This window comes from Dipodomys spectabilis, unplaced genomic scaffold (assembly GCF_019054845.1).
Source record: "Dipodomys spectabilis isolate Male_0828 unplaced genomic scaffold, ASM1905484v1 ptg000098l, whole genome shotgun sequence".
NCBI lineage: Eukaryota > Metazoa > Chordata > Mammalia > Rodentia > Heteromyidae > Dipodomys > Dipodomys spectabilis.
In genome coordinates this window covers 18542120-18557195 of record NW_024870775.1, presented here as the reverse complement: position 1 = coordinate 18557195, position 15076 = coordinate 18542120, and the positions used below count along the sequence as shown (strand labels likewise).

Here is a 15076-nt window from a genome sequence, read left to right as displayed (position 1 = left end):
AGAACACATATAGAGTAAACATTTGTAAGGATGCAAAAGAAGCACCAGGACAAAACATAAAAAAAGAAAAACAGGTAACTCTCATATTAAGTCACAATATCTCAGAGCAGTATACATAGCCAAGAATCTACACGCTCTTAAAAACAAAATAAAAATTAACTTTGAGAGAGACAGAAAAAGAGACAGGCCATATTCACATTATCTTTATAATATAATTGCTCTTTTATTATATCTAATTTTTTATTTTAATTACATAGAATTATGGGGTACAGGGTAACAATTCAATATGTGTTTACAATGTGTAATGAATGACCAAATCAGAGTAACTCCTACTATGCCTAATTTGTAATCAAAACTTTATATATAATAGGTGTATATCTGACAAAGCATGCCTGAGCATTCAGACATCCTCGCTTAAGGGGAGATTGTATACAATACAGAAAAGAGAGGACTACATTAAAAATGCTTTAAAAATACTCACCAGGATATTGTTTTGCTGTAAGCTCTAACTTATGAGATAGCAGCATAGCTCCAGTGGTGTTATCTATTGTATAAACCTGTACAGAACCACTGTGAAAACAAAACTACTTTTAATGAAATAAGACAAATACAAATAGAGGGATTACATTATGAGAATTCTGCTTTACTGGTAGGAAGGTAAAATACAATAAAATCATTTTGCATGTAATTTGCAGTTATCTCATACATTTGAATACATATATATTCTGTATAACCATTTCATTATCCCAGAAATTCTTGCCAGATGCTAGTGGCTCATACTTGTAATCCAGGATACTTGGTAGTCAGAGAATAGAAGGATCAAAGTTTGAGGCAGCCCCGGCAATAAAGTCGGTTAGACTCCATCTCCACAGAGGGAAGGTGGATGTGGTAGTAAGTGCCTGTGATCTCAGCAACATTGGGAAGCCTAACATAGGCATTCATGGTTCACAACTATATCCAAGTAGGAAGTAAGACACTATCTCAAAAAAACCACTTGCCTAGCAGGTAAGTAGTACATTAGTACTGCTATTCTGTTTGATGTGAACCGCTCAAATTGTATCAGTACTCAAAAATTCCCCCAAAGAAAGTTCCAGTCCCAGACAGCATCACTAGTAAAACCCTATCTTGTGTTTAAAGATACACAGAAGAAGAAAAAACTATTCCTCAACCTTTTTTCCCTCCTCCCAATACTGAAGCTTCAACTCAAGCGCTTCATACTTGGCTTTTTTGCTCATGACTGGTGCTCTACCAATTGGAATCATGCCTCTAGTTCTGGCTTTTTGCTGATTAATTGGAGATGAGTTTCATGTATTTACCTCCCCAGGCTGAGGTTGGCACCTTAATTCTCAGACCTCAGCCTGCCAGATAGTTAGAATTATAGGTATGAACCACCTTTAGCTGGCTTCCTCAACTTTTTTTTTTAATGACACATGCATATTCTGTTTCCCCAAGTGAGTTAGATAGAAGGAAGACAATAAGCAACATGTACCTTTTAAGTTTTAGGACTTGAAGGGCCTCTTGCTATCACTTGGCTTTCTTGCTCAAGGCTGGCACTCTATCACTTGAGCCATATTTCCAGCCTGGTATTTTGTGGGTTACTGGAGATGGAGGCTCACAGACTTTTCTGCCTGGGATCTGGCTTTAAACCAAGATCCTCCAGGTTGAGACCTTGAGTGCTAGGACTACAGGTGTGAACCCTCAGTACTTGACCAAAATGTATTCACAAACATGTATTTTAAAATTCTGAATGTGACTGAATTAAATCCATACAAAGGAATGTTTTTCCTTCTTACACTAAATTAATCTTACTTGTATTTTTATATTTAACTGCCTGGTGACAGGTAATATGTAGTAGAAAATAAGTGAAAGAGCATACACTTTATACATTATTGAATGTATAACTAAGGTAGTGATTTATAATTTGTATATAACTTAATTAAAAAAAAAACCTGAGAGCTGGGAATGTGGCTTAGTGGTAGAGTGCTTGCATAGCTCACATGAAGCCCTGGGTTTGATTCCTCAGTACCACATAAACAGAAAAATCCAGAAGTGGCACTGTGGCTCAAGTGGTAGAATGCTAGCCTTGAGCAAAAGAATGTAAGGGACAGTGCCCATATCCTCAGTTCAAGCGCCAGAACTAGCAAAACAACAACAACAACAAAAACTCCGAAGCTAGACACAAGTGGCTTATGCCTATAAGCTCTAAGAATAGGAAGATTACGGTTTGAGGCAATCCTGGGGAGAAAAAATTGTGACGCATTATCTCAACAATAACAGGATTTGAGGTGGGACTTAAGTGCTAGAGTGCCAGCCTAGCAAACAAAGACCCTGAGTTTAAACCCTACAACTGTCTCTTCTCTGCCAAAAAAATAAGAAAGAAAAAAAAGATACAATTGACTTGGGTCAATATTATGTGGCAGGAAAACATACTAGATATATGTTTAACAGAACACAAAATCTTGTTTTGAAAGCAAAATAAAATTTTATATTTAAAGTAGTTTTAAAATTTAATGTATGGGGTAAAGGCATGGTTCAAGTGAAAGTTCAAGTGTGATAGAGTTCAAGAGTAATAGAGTTCAAGCACCATATACATACATAAACACACATACATACTATATTACAAGGCATTATTACAACTGACTGATATATATTTCTATTTGAACTAACATATAAGCTGAACAAAGTCAAGTGTCTTTGTTTTTTAAGCATCCTACGTGTTCAGAACTGAGCCTGACATATAATGGGTACACTAATATTGGCTGAATTAATAATCTTATTCCATTTTACTTTATTTTTGAGACAAGGTCTCCCTATGTAGCCTAGGTTGGCCTGGAACTCAGGAACATCTTGCTTCAGTTGCCTAAGTGTTAGGATTATAAGCATACATCACCACATACAGCTTTCAATTTATTTTTAAAGCCTCATGATAATGAGATGGAAGCAATTAAACTGATTTTATGTGTGAACTTTAAATTTTTTTTTTTATTAACTAAAGCAGAGCCACCAATTCAAAAGCAATATAAACACAAATATCTCAAAAGGTTTTTGTTGTTGTTGTTTTTTGTTGGTCATGGATCCTGAACTCAGGGCCTGGGCACCATCCCTCAGCTCTTCAGCTCAAGACTAGTGCTCTACCACTTGAGCCACAGCAACACTTCCGGTCTTTTCTGTTTATATGGTACTAAGAAATCAAATCCAGGGCCTCATGGATACGAGAAAGCACTCTACCATTGAGCCACCTTCCCAGCCCCAAAAGGATTATTTTTAAACAGGAAAACTACTCTAATGTTTTATTCTTTTTAGGTCAGTACTAGGCAAAAACAAAAATAAGCCAGGTACTGGTGGCTCACACCTATAATTCTAGCTATTTAGGAGGCTGAGATCTGAGTATTGCAGTTCAAAGTCAGTCAGGGAAGGAAACTTGTGAGACTTTTTTCTTTTTTTTGCTAGTCCTGGGGCTTTAACTCTGGACCTGGGCACTGTCCCTGACATTCTTTTGCTCAAGGCTAGCACTATACCACTTGAGCCACAGCACCATTTCTAGCTTTTTCTGTGTATGAATAGAATCCAGGGCTTCATGCAAGCTATAGCAAGCACTCTACCACTAAGCTACATTCCCAGCCCCCCACCCCCACCCCGCACCTCCAACTCTCCCAGCATGAGACTCTTGTCTCCAAGTAACTACCAGAAAATCAAAGTAGTGTTGTAGCTCAAAGAGGTAGAGACCTATCCTTGAGCAAAAAAGCTCAGGGACAACACCCAGGCCTTGAGTTCAAGCTTCATGACCAACAAAAATGAGTAAGTAAACAAACAACAACAAAACCCCTCAAAGCCAGAGCATTCTTCCTTAGCTTTTTCACTTAAGGCTAGCTTTCCACCATTTGAGATACAGTTTCAGTTTTGGCTTTTTGGTTATTAATTGGAGATAGTCACACACACTATCCTGCTCAGACTGGCTTTGAATGCAATCGTTATATCTCAGCCTCTGAATAGCTAGGATTACAGGAGCAAGCCAATGGTGGTTGGCCAAATCTTCTTAACAATAAAGAAAGATTAAATTTTAACTGACTTATTCTTTTTAATTTGTAACTAAATTTTGTACAAGCTGGAGAAAAGCCAACTTTTGCAAAGTGAACTGTTTACCTCTAAAAATCTGCCCTTTAACTTTGTTACAATTTAATCAAATACCTTCACAATTATATTATGGGGTTTCATAAATTGTGACAGTGTTTACAAATTATAAATTATTATAAAGCTTACAAGTATATTTAAGTATTTCAAGTTTTAAAAAAAGTACTTTTGGCAATAACTATTACAAATTCAGGTCAGGCGCTGGTGGCTTATGCCTCTAATCCGAACTATTCAGGAAGCTGAGATTTGAGAACCGCAGCCAACCTGCGCAAGAAAATCCATAAGACTCCTGTCTCCAATTCAGCACCAAAAAGCCAGAAGTGGAGCTATGAAAAGCCAGAAGTGCAGCTATGGCTCAAGTGGTAGAGCACCAGCCTTGAGCAAAAAGCTTAGAGACAGAGCCCAGGCCCTGAGTTCAAGCCCCAGGACTTGTACCCCAAAAAAGGTAAATTATAATCTTTTTTTTGTCGGTCGTGGGGCTTGAACTCTGGGCCTGGGCGCTGTCCCTCAGCTCTTCAGCTCAAGGCGAACGCTCTACCACTTGAGCTACAGCGCCACTTCCGGTTTTCTGGTGGTTTATTGGAGATAGGAGTCTCACGGTCTCTCCTGCCCAGGCTGGCTTTGAACTGCGATCCTCAGATCTCAGCCTCCTGAGTAACTAGGATTACAGGCGTGAGCCACCAGCGCCCGGCCCAAAAAAGGTAAATTAAAAATAAAAACAAAAACATATACGTCTACATCAGTTACCTTGCACATCCAAATGCCATTAATCGATACTTGTTATTTATTGCTACACACGTTCCATCAACAACATCTTGTGGCCAAACTCCATGAAGCTGCTAGAATAAAGAAAAGCAATTAAAGTTTAAAAACTATTATCCTAAACTAACTCTCTTGCAATAAAGAAACAATTTCATGAGTTTTCATTTGCTTTTGTCTGCAGAGACTACCATCAGGACTATCATCAAAGTATTCTACTTTAAAATGTCAAGTTCTCTGTAAGTCAGGGTGATACATATTACCAAATAAGCCCATCCTATGCTAATCCACTTATAAAACACTAAAAAACATGTATTAGCTCTCTAAGCTTACACTGAATGAAGATAACTTATTAATGATATGAACTTTTTTTGTCTGTCATACAGCTTGAATCTAAATGAGCTTATAATTATAAAACCACCTACCAACATCTTTTTTTAAAGTTTTCTCTCCAGCTTTATGGTTCTCAGCCTTTCCCTTAATTATCTAGTTGTTTTGGGGTTTTTGTTTGTTTTTGTCCATCATAGGCTTGAACTCTGGGCCTAGGCGATGTCCCTGAGCTCTTCAGCTCAAGGTGAATGCTCTACCACTTGAGCCACAGTGCCACTTCCGGTTTTCTGATGGTTAATTGAAGATAAGAGTTTCACAGACCTTCTTGCCCGGGCTAGGTTTGAACCATGATCCTCAGATCTCAGCTTCCTGAGAGCTAGGATTACAGGCGTGAGCCACTGGCGCCCAAATTAATTATCTGAACAGGTGAGTTGCAAAGCCTATGTATTTTAACTTATGTCTCTGTTTCTTCTTATAATTTATACTTTGTACTAGTAACAATAATGTCAATCTACTTTTTATACTTTTTAAATTCCTAATTTACTAAAAATTTCTTTAATCACATACTAATAAATGCTGAGAATACTTCTGTACTAAGTCTATAAAATAATTACAAAAGTGTTAATCACTTTTTCGGTCCAAATATTTGTTTTCAGTATAAACATTTGTTATAAACATGTAAATTTTATGCAAAAGATAATTTTTCAAAGTTTGTTTTTATTGTTTTATATATGCTGATAGTTATTTCATCTATATTATTCAGGGCCTAGTATTTGAACAAAATACATTATAGAAAAGATTTCTTAGGGATATTAAAGAAAATACCAAGCAAAGTGACAAAAAAGTTCCTAAAACTTGAAAGGTATTTAAAACTTGAAGGAGCACACTAAATATGAATATTTCAATTTCTCAGATTTCTAAAGCTCCAACTTTTCTTTTAGCAGAAAAGATTTTATTTTTTAAAAGTATTACCTGACAAAGAAGGGGAAAGGGCAAAGCATTAGACAGTTTTGGAAATTGGTAAGCATATAGCATAAATTCTTAACTGGCAGTAAAGAAGGTTGAGAAATAGCTAAGTTTCATTGCAGATACAGAAAAGCACTAGGAATTGCAGTTATGTCTAGAAGTCTGGACTAAAAGTAGTAGTTCAAAGCCTATGTAAAAAAGTAGTTGGGTCCTCTCAGAACACATTCCCAATGGTGAACAACTATGAAAAAGTCTCACCTGCATTCTAACAGAGAACTGAACATTTTCCTCTCAGAAAAACTTGGAAAATCCAAGAAAAGACAAAGTTCACACTTTGAATTTGGACTCCGACCCTAACTTTTCCATAATTGAAACCCCAGATAATGGGGTAGCCAGTACCCTTCGCAAGATGCTTTTGCAGGGAACACTGGAGACAAGTGACAGACAAGACAGAAGAGGAGTGGACTAAGTAAGAAGTAGAGAAGGAAAGAAAAGAAAGGGAGTAGAGTTCATTGAGAGAATAATAACTCCTGTCACTCATCACAGTAAAGAATAAATATCTCTGTCACAGCAGCAAAACATATTTTTAACTACCATATATTAGTAATCATTAGGTATCAAAAGATTCTATACAAATAAAAGAGTAAAGAGAATCCTCAGGATGATGATAAAGTAGATAACATAGCCATGTTAAAGATTTATATATGTTAAGCTTCCAGTCTACTTTGTAACAGATCAGAGGGCTTTTAGAAAAATTTCAAGATGAAACAGGTAGAACACTAAAGTAGTTAAAAGAATTGAGAGAATATCTGCACAACTGACAGGTGGTTTTGGGTTAAGTGCTAAGTACACAAAAACTAAGCAACTTTAGAGAATAAAATCATTATTAATTCCTAGTACGTAGGAAGGAAAATCTATAGAAAAGAAACAAATAATCAAAAGATACTCATGGGACAAGTACTAACACGGTTCTCATACTGACAAAAATATAACAAGTACTAACTTACAATAATAATTTGCAGGGCATTACAATTACATTTGTAATCCAGGTACTCGAGGGATAAAGGTAGGAGGTCGCAGTCTAAAGCCAGCCTAGGTAAACACATCAAAAGTCTACTTGAAAAGCGTGGTTAAAGCAAAACAACTTGAGGAGTGATTTAAATGTAGAATATTTGCCTAGTAAGCACAGGCCTTGTGTTAAATCTTTGTCAAAAAGACCAAAAAAAAAGTGTTTTGTTGAATAAGCTGGGAAGGATACAAGGGCATTGAGATTAGAAAAAAAGAAAGTCAATAGCCATTTTCCATAGAGTCAGTACTACAATTAAAAATTCATTTCATTAAAAATTAGTAAGAACCCCAAAATCTTATATGAATAAAGAAACTGGGAATGGGCTTAATTTTACATAGTAAAATAAATGAAAAATAAGGAAAATAAATGAAGTAAATAAGCCTTACCTCTGCAGTAAATCTACTTGATACTGGTGTAATAAATCCAACTTTACCATCATTAAACACAACAGCAAACCCATCAAGTGTGGCACAGTATTCCATATCTCTGATGTGCACATCTGTAAAGCCAAGGAATGAACCTACTGATGACAAAACAAATAGACACAAAATGGAATTTTAACTATAATATTATCCCACATTTCTGTTTATAAAGTTTGTTAGTACTAGATTATGTCAAATTTTAAAGGGGTCTATCTCATGCAGAAAGTATAACTACCTCTAGATGACTGTAGATCAACTGAAAAGGGTACTGTGCAAAGATTAATAGCTTTCCTTCCATTTGTCATTCCTTCCCAGTGAATAAGATGAAGAAATCCATCAGAAGTAGCAACCAGGAGATCTTCCAGTACAGACTGCAAACTGTAGGGAAGCAAGCAACTTTAATCAATTAAATTTTAAGACAGCAGTAAGTTTGAATATGATTGCTTTAGAAAATGCTCATGCAAAAGAAATAGATAAAACTGTTTTTTTGAAAGGCACATGCAAAGATCACAAAATCAAAAATGTTTTCACTTATCAGCAATTTAACTGTTAGCTATTTAAGTAGCTATGTATAATTCACCTTCTGAGAGAAGGTGAATCACACATTCTGAGAGAAGACTATATAGGCAGACAGAGTTACAAATTTGATGAAACAGCGGGTTGGGAAGGTGGCTCAGTGGTAGAGCACTTGCCTTGCATGCATGAGGCCCTGGGCTCGATTCCTCAGCCCCACATAAGCAAAACAAAAAAAGCCAGAAGTGGCGCTGTGACTCAAGTGGGAGAGTGCTAGCCTTGAGCTGAAGAGCTGAGGGACAGCACCCAGGACCAGAGTTCAGGCCCCACAACCGGACCGCCCAAAAAAAATAAAATTAAAAAAAAATGTGATGAAACAGGTTAAAAACTAGAAAAACTGAAAAAGTAAATTAAACAGAAACATGAGATCTAAGTATGGTAGCACATGCTTGCAATCCTAGCACTCATGCTAAGAGGATCACTGGAGCTCAGGAGTTTGAGATCAACCTAGTCAACACAGTGAGACCTAGTCTCAAAAACAGAAGCAGCAGAATAAGTGCTAGATAACTTCAAAAGGAAAACAGAAAAACTAAAGAACATATGGTCTAAGCCGGGCACTAGTGGCTCACGCCTGTAATCCTAGCAACTCAGGAGGCTGAGATCTGAGGATCCTGGATCAAAGCCAGCACCAGCAGGAAAGTCCATGAGACCCTTATCTCCAATAAACCACTCAGAAAATCAAAGTGGCACTGTGGCTCAAGTGGTAGAATGCTAGCCCTGAGCTGAAGAGCTGAGGGACAGCGCCCAGGCCCAGGGTTCAGGCCCCATGATGGACAAAAAAAAAAAAAAAAAAAGAATATATTGTCTATACCCATACTATCTGATAAAAGTAGCTCTTTGCCATATATAGTAATTATACACTATTACAAACTATACAATGTTATAACAATGCTGCAACAACAACAAAAAACCCAACCTAATGCACAAGTAAATAGGAAAATGTAACCCAGAATCAAATGAAAACAAAATTTATCAATATAAGCAACCCATTAAAAGATAATCTTAGTGTTGCAATTAGTAGACAATGACTTTAAATAATTGTGATAAGCATGATAAAGAAGCTATCTCAGTCAGGTGCCAGTGGCTCAAGCCTATAATCCTAGCTACTCAGGAGACAGATCTGAGAGGCTGAGATCAAGGTTTGAGGCCATTCCACGCAAAAAGTTTCCAATCAATGGCTGGAGTATAGTACAGGTGCATCCCACCTTTGTGGAAGGATCAAGTTCAAACCAGATAGACAAAAAAAAAAAAACCTCTCCATCTCAACAGAAAAATAATTGGTGTGGTAGTTAGTATGTATCTGTCATCTCAGCTATAGTAGGAAACATAAATAGGAGCATGATGGTTCAGAGCAGGCCAGGAGAAAAAGACCCCTATCTCAAAAAGAACCAGTGCAAAAAAGGGCTGGAGGCATGGCTCAAGAGAGCCATGAGCATATGCCTAGCAAGTAGAAAGTTGTCACTTCAAAGACCAGTACTGCTAACAACAACAAAATCATCTATGTGAAAAGGTATTTTATTTACAGATTAATTACAGATTAATTTACAGATTTTATTTAACAGATTAATTCTTGGTTTGCATATCAAGATTAAAAACCCTTGTCTTTTAATGCTATACTAGTTCTTAAATATTGTGAATATCATCCTTGGTAGTGCGTGCATACAAAATACAGTATATGTAATCTAAATTTCATCCTTAGAGAGGCTCTTCAATCATTGACTTTATGAGATTTTTAACAGCTATTTAGTGTCCCAAATCTGTGTGTGCATTTTAAATTTAGGATCTTAGTGGAATTTTAAAGAATTTAACATGGTGAGAAAGAAATACAATATTTATGTTTTCATTTATACTTCAAAGAAGAATAATATTTATAATTAATCAAATATGCTTTTATCAAATCATTTCAAAATGCAATTATATTTAATATTTAACCAATATTGAACTCTATATACTACAAGGTGCTCTAAAATGCCCAAAACAGAGGAAGATATGGCATTATAAATTTTTACTTCCTAAATATTATCTATCTTCAATTAATAACTAAAGTTAGATATTTAACATTAATCCTTAATCAAAATTAAAATGTATCTAGTTGGTAGTCAGGAGGATCACAGTTTGCAATCAGCCTGAACAAAATTAGTGAAACCCTATCTCAACTAAAAGCAGAAGGATGGCGATATGGCTCCAACTTGAGACCCCTGAGTTAAGTCTCCAGTATTTTAAAGTAAGTTTTGGGTCTTTTGGGGTTTTTGGGGGGGGGTCAGTTGGGGGGCTTGAACTTTGGACCTGGGCGCTGTCCCTGAACTCTTCAGCTCAAGGGGAGCACTCTACCACTAGAGCCACAGTGCCATTTCTGGTTTTTCTGGTTTTTTGGAGGTAAGAGTCTCACCAACTTTCCTGCCTGGGCTGGCTTTGAACAGTGATGAGTAGCTAGGATTACAACTGGTGTGAGCCACTGGCACCCAACTTAAGTAAGTTTTTTTTTAAGCCATTTTGTTCCAACAATGTAACTATTTTTTCTTTCTTTCTTTCCTTTCCTTTCTTTCTTCCTGTGTGTGTATGTGTACCTGTCCTGGGACGTGAACTCATGTGCTGTCCCAGTCCCTGAGCTCATTTTGCTCAAAGCTAGCACTCTAATACTTGAACTACAGTCCCACTTTCAGCTTTTTGGGTACTTAATTGAATATAAGAGTCTCACAACTTTCCTGCCTAGGTTAGCTTCAAACCATAGTCTTCAGATCTCCTGATTAGGCTCAGCTAGGATTACAGGTGTGAGCTACTGACACTCAGCTTCATTATTTCTAACTTTAGAAAATTTCAAATGAATTTCCAGCAAGTATGTATTATAGTTACTAATAACATCACTCTGAAGTGACATTATTTTATCAGGATTTTAAAAGAAATCTTAAGATTTCTAACCACTTATATTTGTAGAACGTTCTACTTAATATGTTAAACTTGTGGCAAAAATTCCTCCCCCCCCACCCCTTAGGTGTTGCTCAAGACTGAACCAAGGGCTTGGAGCACAAACACAGGCTCTACTTATTGAGCTAGAGAAATAGCCTTGGAAATTCTTTTTCTAAAAGCTCATTTTCTATCCTATGTCCATATGCCATAATTACATTTACCACAAGATGGAGGCAAAGAGCCAATTTTCTAAGTTTCACCTTGGTGGTTACCTAGAAACATTCAAAATTACTTTGGCATTAAGTCATATTTTTGAAAAGATTTCCACACTGAATAAGAAAAATCTAGAGTAATGAGATCCTTTAAAGTGATAAATATCATAAGCACAATCTTTTGTAACACCTATCTCATTTAAAGAAATAACAAAGTCATTCATTTCCATGTGGGGAATCAGGTATAAAAAGGACTAAGCGAGTCAGCCACTAGCTCACCACCTGCATACAATTTTATTCAGTGTTGTTCCAGTGTCGTTTTGTGTAATATTCTAACAAGATAAATGGTGAAAGCAGCATTTACTAGATCACAACGACCTTTTAAAAAAACAATTACTATATTTAGCTAATTCAGTATATTCATCTTATAGGCAGATAGCTCAATGTTTTTAAAAAGTAGAGTCCCTTTCCAAAGCCTGTCTCCAATAGACTCAGTTCTCATCTCTCATTTACATATTCTTCTAAAAAAAAACCTGAAACATTCTAATAATTCTCTCCTCTTAAAAATAAACAGCAAAGCCGGGAACCGGTGGCTCGTGCCTGTAATCCTAGCTACTCAGGAGGCTGAGATCTGAGGATCACAGTTCAAAGCCAGCCCAGGCAGGAAAATCCATGTGACTCTTATCTCCAATAAACGACTAGAAAACTGGAAGTGGCGCTGTGGCTCAAGCAGTAGAGTGCTCGCCTTGAGCTGAAGAGCGTGGGAACTGCGCCCAAGCCCAGAGTTCAAGCCCCACGATCGACCAAAAATAAATAAATAAATAAAATAAACAGCACTGGGGCTGGGAAGGTGGCTACACAGTGGTAGAGTGCTTGCCTTGCATGCATGAGGCCCTGGGTTTGATTCCACAGCACCACAAATGCAGAAAAAGCCAGAAGTGGTGTTGTGGCTCAAATGGTGGAGTGCTAATCTTGAGCTCAAGAGCTGATGGATAGTGCCCAGGACCAGAGTTCAGACCCCACAACCAAAAAAGTAAAAATAAAAATAAATAAATATACACCTTGGCTTTTTCATCCAACAAAATATTTGGAAAGTCTTTTTCAGAAAAAAATATCCTCATTCTTTTTACAACTGTAAATTAAGTTCTTACATTTACACAATGGAAAAAATATACTGCTAGAATGGAAGAAAGACAGCCTCTTCAGTAAATGGTGCTGGCAAAATTGGTTAACTACTTGTAGAAAACTAAAGCTAGATCCTTATATATGACCCCGCACCAGAATCAACTCCAAATGGATCAAAGACCTCAGAGTCAAAGCAGACACTCTGAAAGCATTACAGGATGGAATAGGACAAACCCTAGGTCTCCTTGGCTTAGGCCGAAATTTTCTTAATAGAGACCGAGAAACACAACAAATCAAAGAAAGGTTGGACAAATGGGATTGCATGAAGTTGCAGAGCTTCTGCATAGCAAAGGACATAGCTAGCAAGATCAATGGAAAGCCCACAGATTGGGAGAAGATCTTCACTAGCCATACAACGGACAAGGGTCTCATATCTTAAATATACTTGGAACTCCAAAATTTAAATCCCCCAACAACAAATCCTCAAAAAACAACTGCCCAATAAATAAGTGGGCTAAAGACCTAAAGAGAAACTTCTCTGAAGAAGAAAGAAGGATGGCCAATAGACACATGAAGAAATGCTCAACCTCTCTAGCCATAAAAGAAATGCAAATCAAAACAACATTGAGATACCACCTCACCCCAGTTAGAATGGCAAAAATCAAGAACTCTAACAACACCAGATGCTGGAGGGGATGTGGACAGAAGGGAACCTTACTTCATTGTTGGTGGGAGTGTAAACTTGTTCAAACACTTCGGAAAGTAGTATGGAGGTTCCTCAAAAGACTTCACATAGAGCTCCCCTATGACCCAGCAATCCCACTTTTGGGCATTTACCCAAATGTTTACAAACAAGACCACACTAAAGCTACCAGCACAATGCAGCATTATTTACCATAGCTAAGATATGGAACCAACCCAGATGCCCCTCAGTAGGTGAATGGATCAAGAAAATGTGGCATATATACACAATGGAATTCTATGCCTCCATCAGAAAGAATGACATTGCCCCATTTGTTAGGAAATGGAAAGGCTTGGAAAAAATTATATTAAGTGAAGTAAGCCAGGCCCAAAGAAACATAGGTCCCATGGTTTCCCTTATTTGCAATATCTAATATATGTATGAGTCAAGCAGAAAAGGTCAGATAATGTGATGTTAGGAAAATGAACCCTTAGATATGCATTTAAATATTTTTTTTCTTTCATACATTTGTTTCTAATGCATTTATAAGATTATCTCTTTGTTGCTTTGTATGTCCCTCCCCCACAGTATAACCCCTGCTTTCACTATATTTGATGTCGGTATAATTTGTGGAGGAGATGGGGAAAAACAAGTTGTTTAAGGATACAGGTGGACCCGTTGCAACAATGAGAAGTACAAGTTGTCATGTCGAAAACGAACTTTACAACTTTGGTGGGGGGAGGGGGGGGGAGGATGGGAAGGGATGTGAAGGGTAAACAAAGGAGGAGGCTGCAATGCTTGGTAAGAAATGTACTCATTATCTTGCCCATGTAATTGTAACCCCTCTGTACAGTACGTTCACAAAAAATAAAAATAAATATATATACTGCTACATTAAGTGACAACTAAAATGTACAACTACAAAGTAATTAGGAAAATAAAGCTGAATTATAAGATCACTTCTTTACTGTCTTTGGATATAAAACAGAGTTTTGGTACTCTGGTGTTTTGGGCTGTCTTGTCACAAAATCTTTATTCATGCTTTGATCAGAAAGTTTGACTTTCTTTCAAGTGTACTTGTGCTTCCCAGAAACCTAACACAGCTTTGGAAACAAAGATACTTGCTCTTTTCTTCAACTTACATGATTTTTAACTGTTTTTTGAGGAACTCTGATTGTTTTATCATTTAAACAACTCTAGACCTTAATTAACATTCATTTCAAAATAAAATTGTATTTGACACAGCCAACTCATTAACCTACTATAACAATTTATGCAGAAAAATGTTTTCTAAAGATTAATCAAGCATTTTTAGCACTACAAAGTTATTTTTAAATAAAAAAGCAACATTTTTCCTGTTGGTCATGTGATTACCAAATTACTTGTCTTTTGCCATCAGAAAATGTCAAGTTTAGCCAAGGCACTGTACCTCATGATGGGCGCTTGTAAATCCAATATTTTGCTCATCTCTAAATTTAATGCTGGAGCACACTGTTCTTCCTTAAAGTGAGGCATCCCCTTCATTTGTGGACTTCCCCTAGAAAAACAGCACATAGTTAACAGAGAAAAACGCTACATTTGCCCCCTGAAGCTAATATGCACCCAATTCAACATGACTTACAAAATTGAGTAAGAGACCTTTATTCTCAAATGAAAAAAGAGACTTAAATTCTATTACAGAAGACACAAATTAATCTCCTGCATATAATGACTGTAACTCATGCTGAGAGGATGACAATTAGTGGAGGCTACAAAATAACACTTAAAATTAACTCTGAAGACAATCAACAGATATTTTGTTTAAAATGACTAGGAGCTCTGGGAAACCATGGCAAGACAGTATCATTCCATATAGTGTGTGATCCAAACTGTTACCTCATCTTACCTTACTCCATGCCTC

The 15076-nt window shown here is 36.9% G+C and overlaps 1 protein-coding gene across 5 annotated transcripts in view; it reads right to left on the bottom strand.

Moving 5' to 3' along the window:
* Ric1 (RIC1 homolog, RAB6A GEF complex partner 1) overlaps positions 1-15076 on the bottom strand; it is a 99302-nt gene that overhangs the window by 42697 nt on the left and 41529 nt on the right. For 3 of the 5 annotated variants that reach the window (XM_042686928.1, XM_042686927.1, XM_042686931.1), the window contains exons 4-8: positions 14606-14713; positions 7913-8055; positions 7642-7778; positions 4879-4970; positions 482-570 (exon numbers count right to left, since the gene is read on the bottom strand). In XM_042686928.1, coding sequence (XP_042542862.1) covers positions 482-570; positions 4879-4970; positions 7642-7778; positions 7913-8055; positions 14606-14713 — 569 coding nt within the window. The remainder of the gene's footprint in view (positions 1-481; positions 571-4878; positions 4971-7641; positions 7779-7912; positions 8056-14605; positions 14714-15076) is intronic. The other 2 variants (XM_042686930.1, XM_042686929.1) reach the window with 2 other exon arrangements.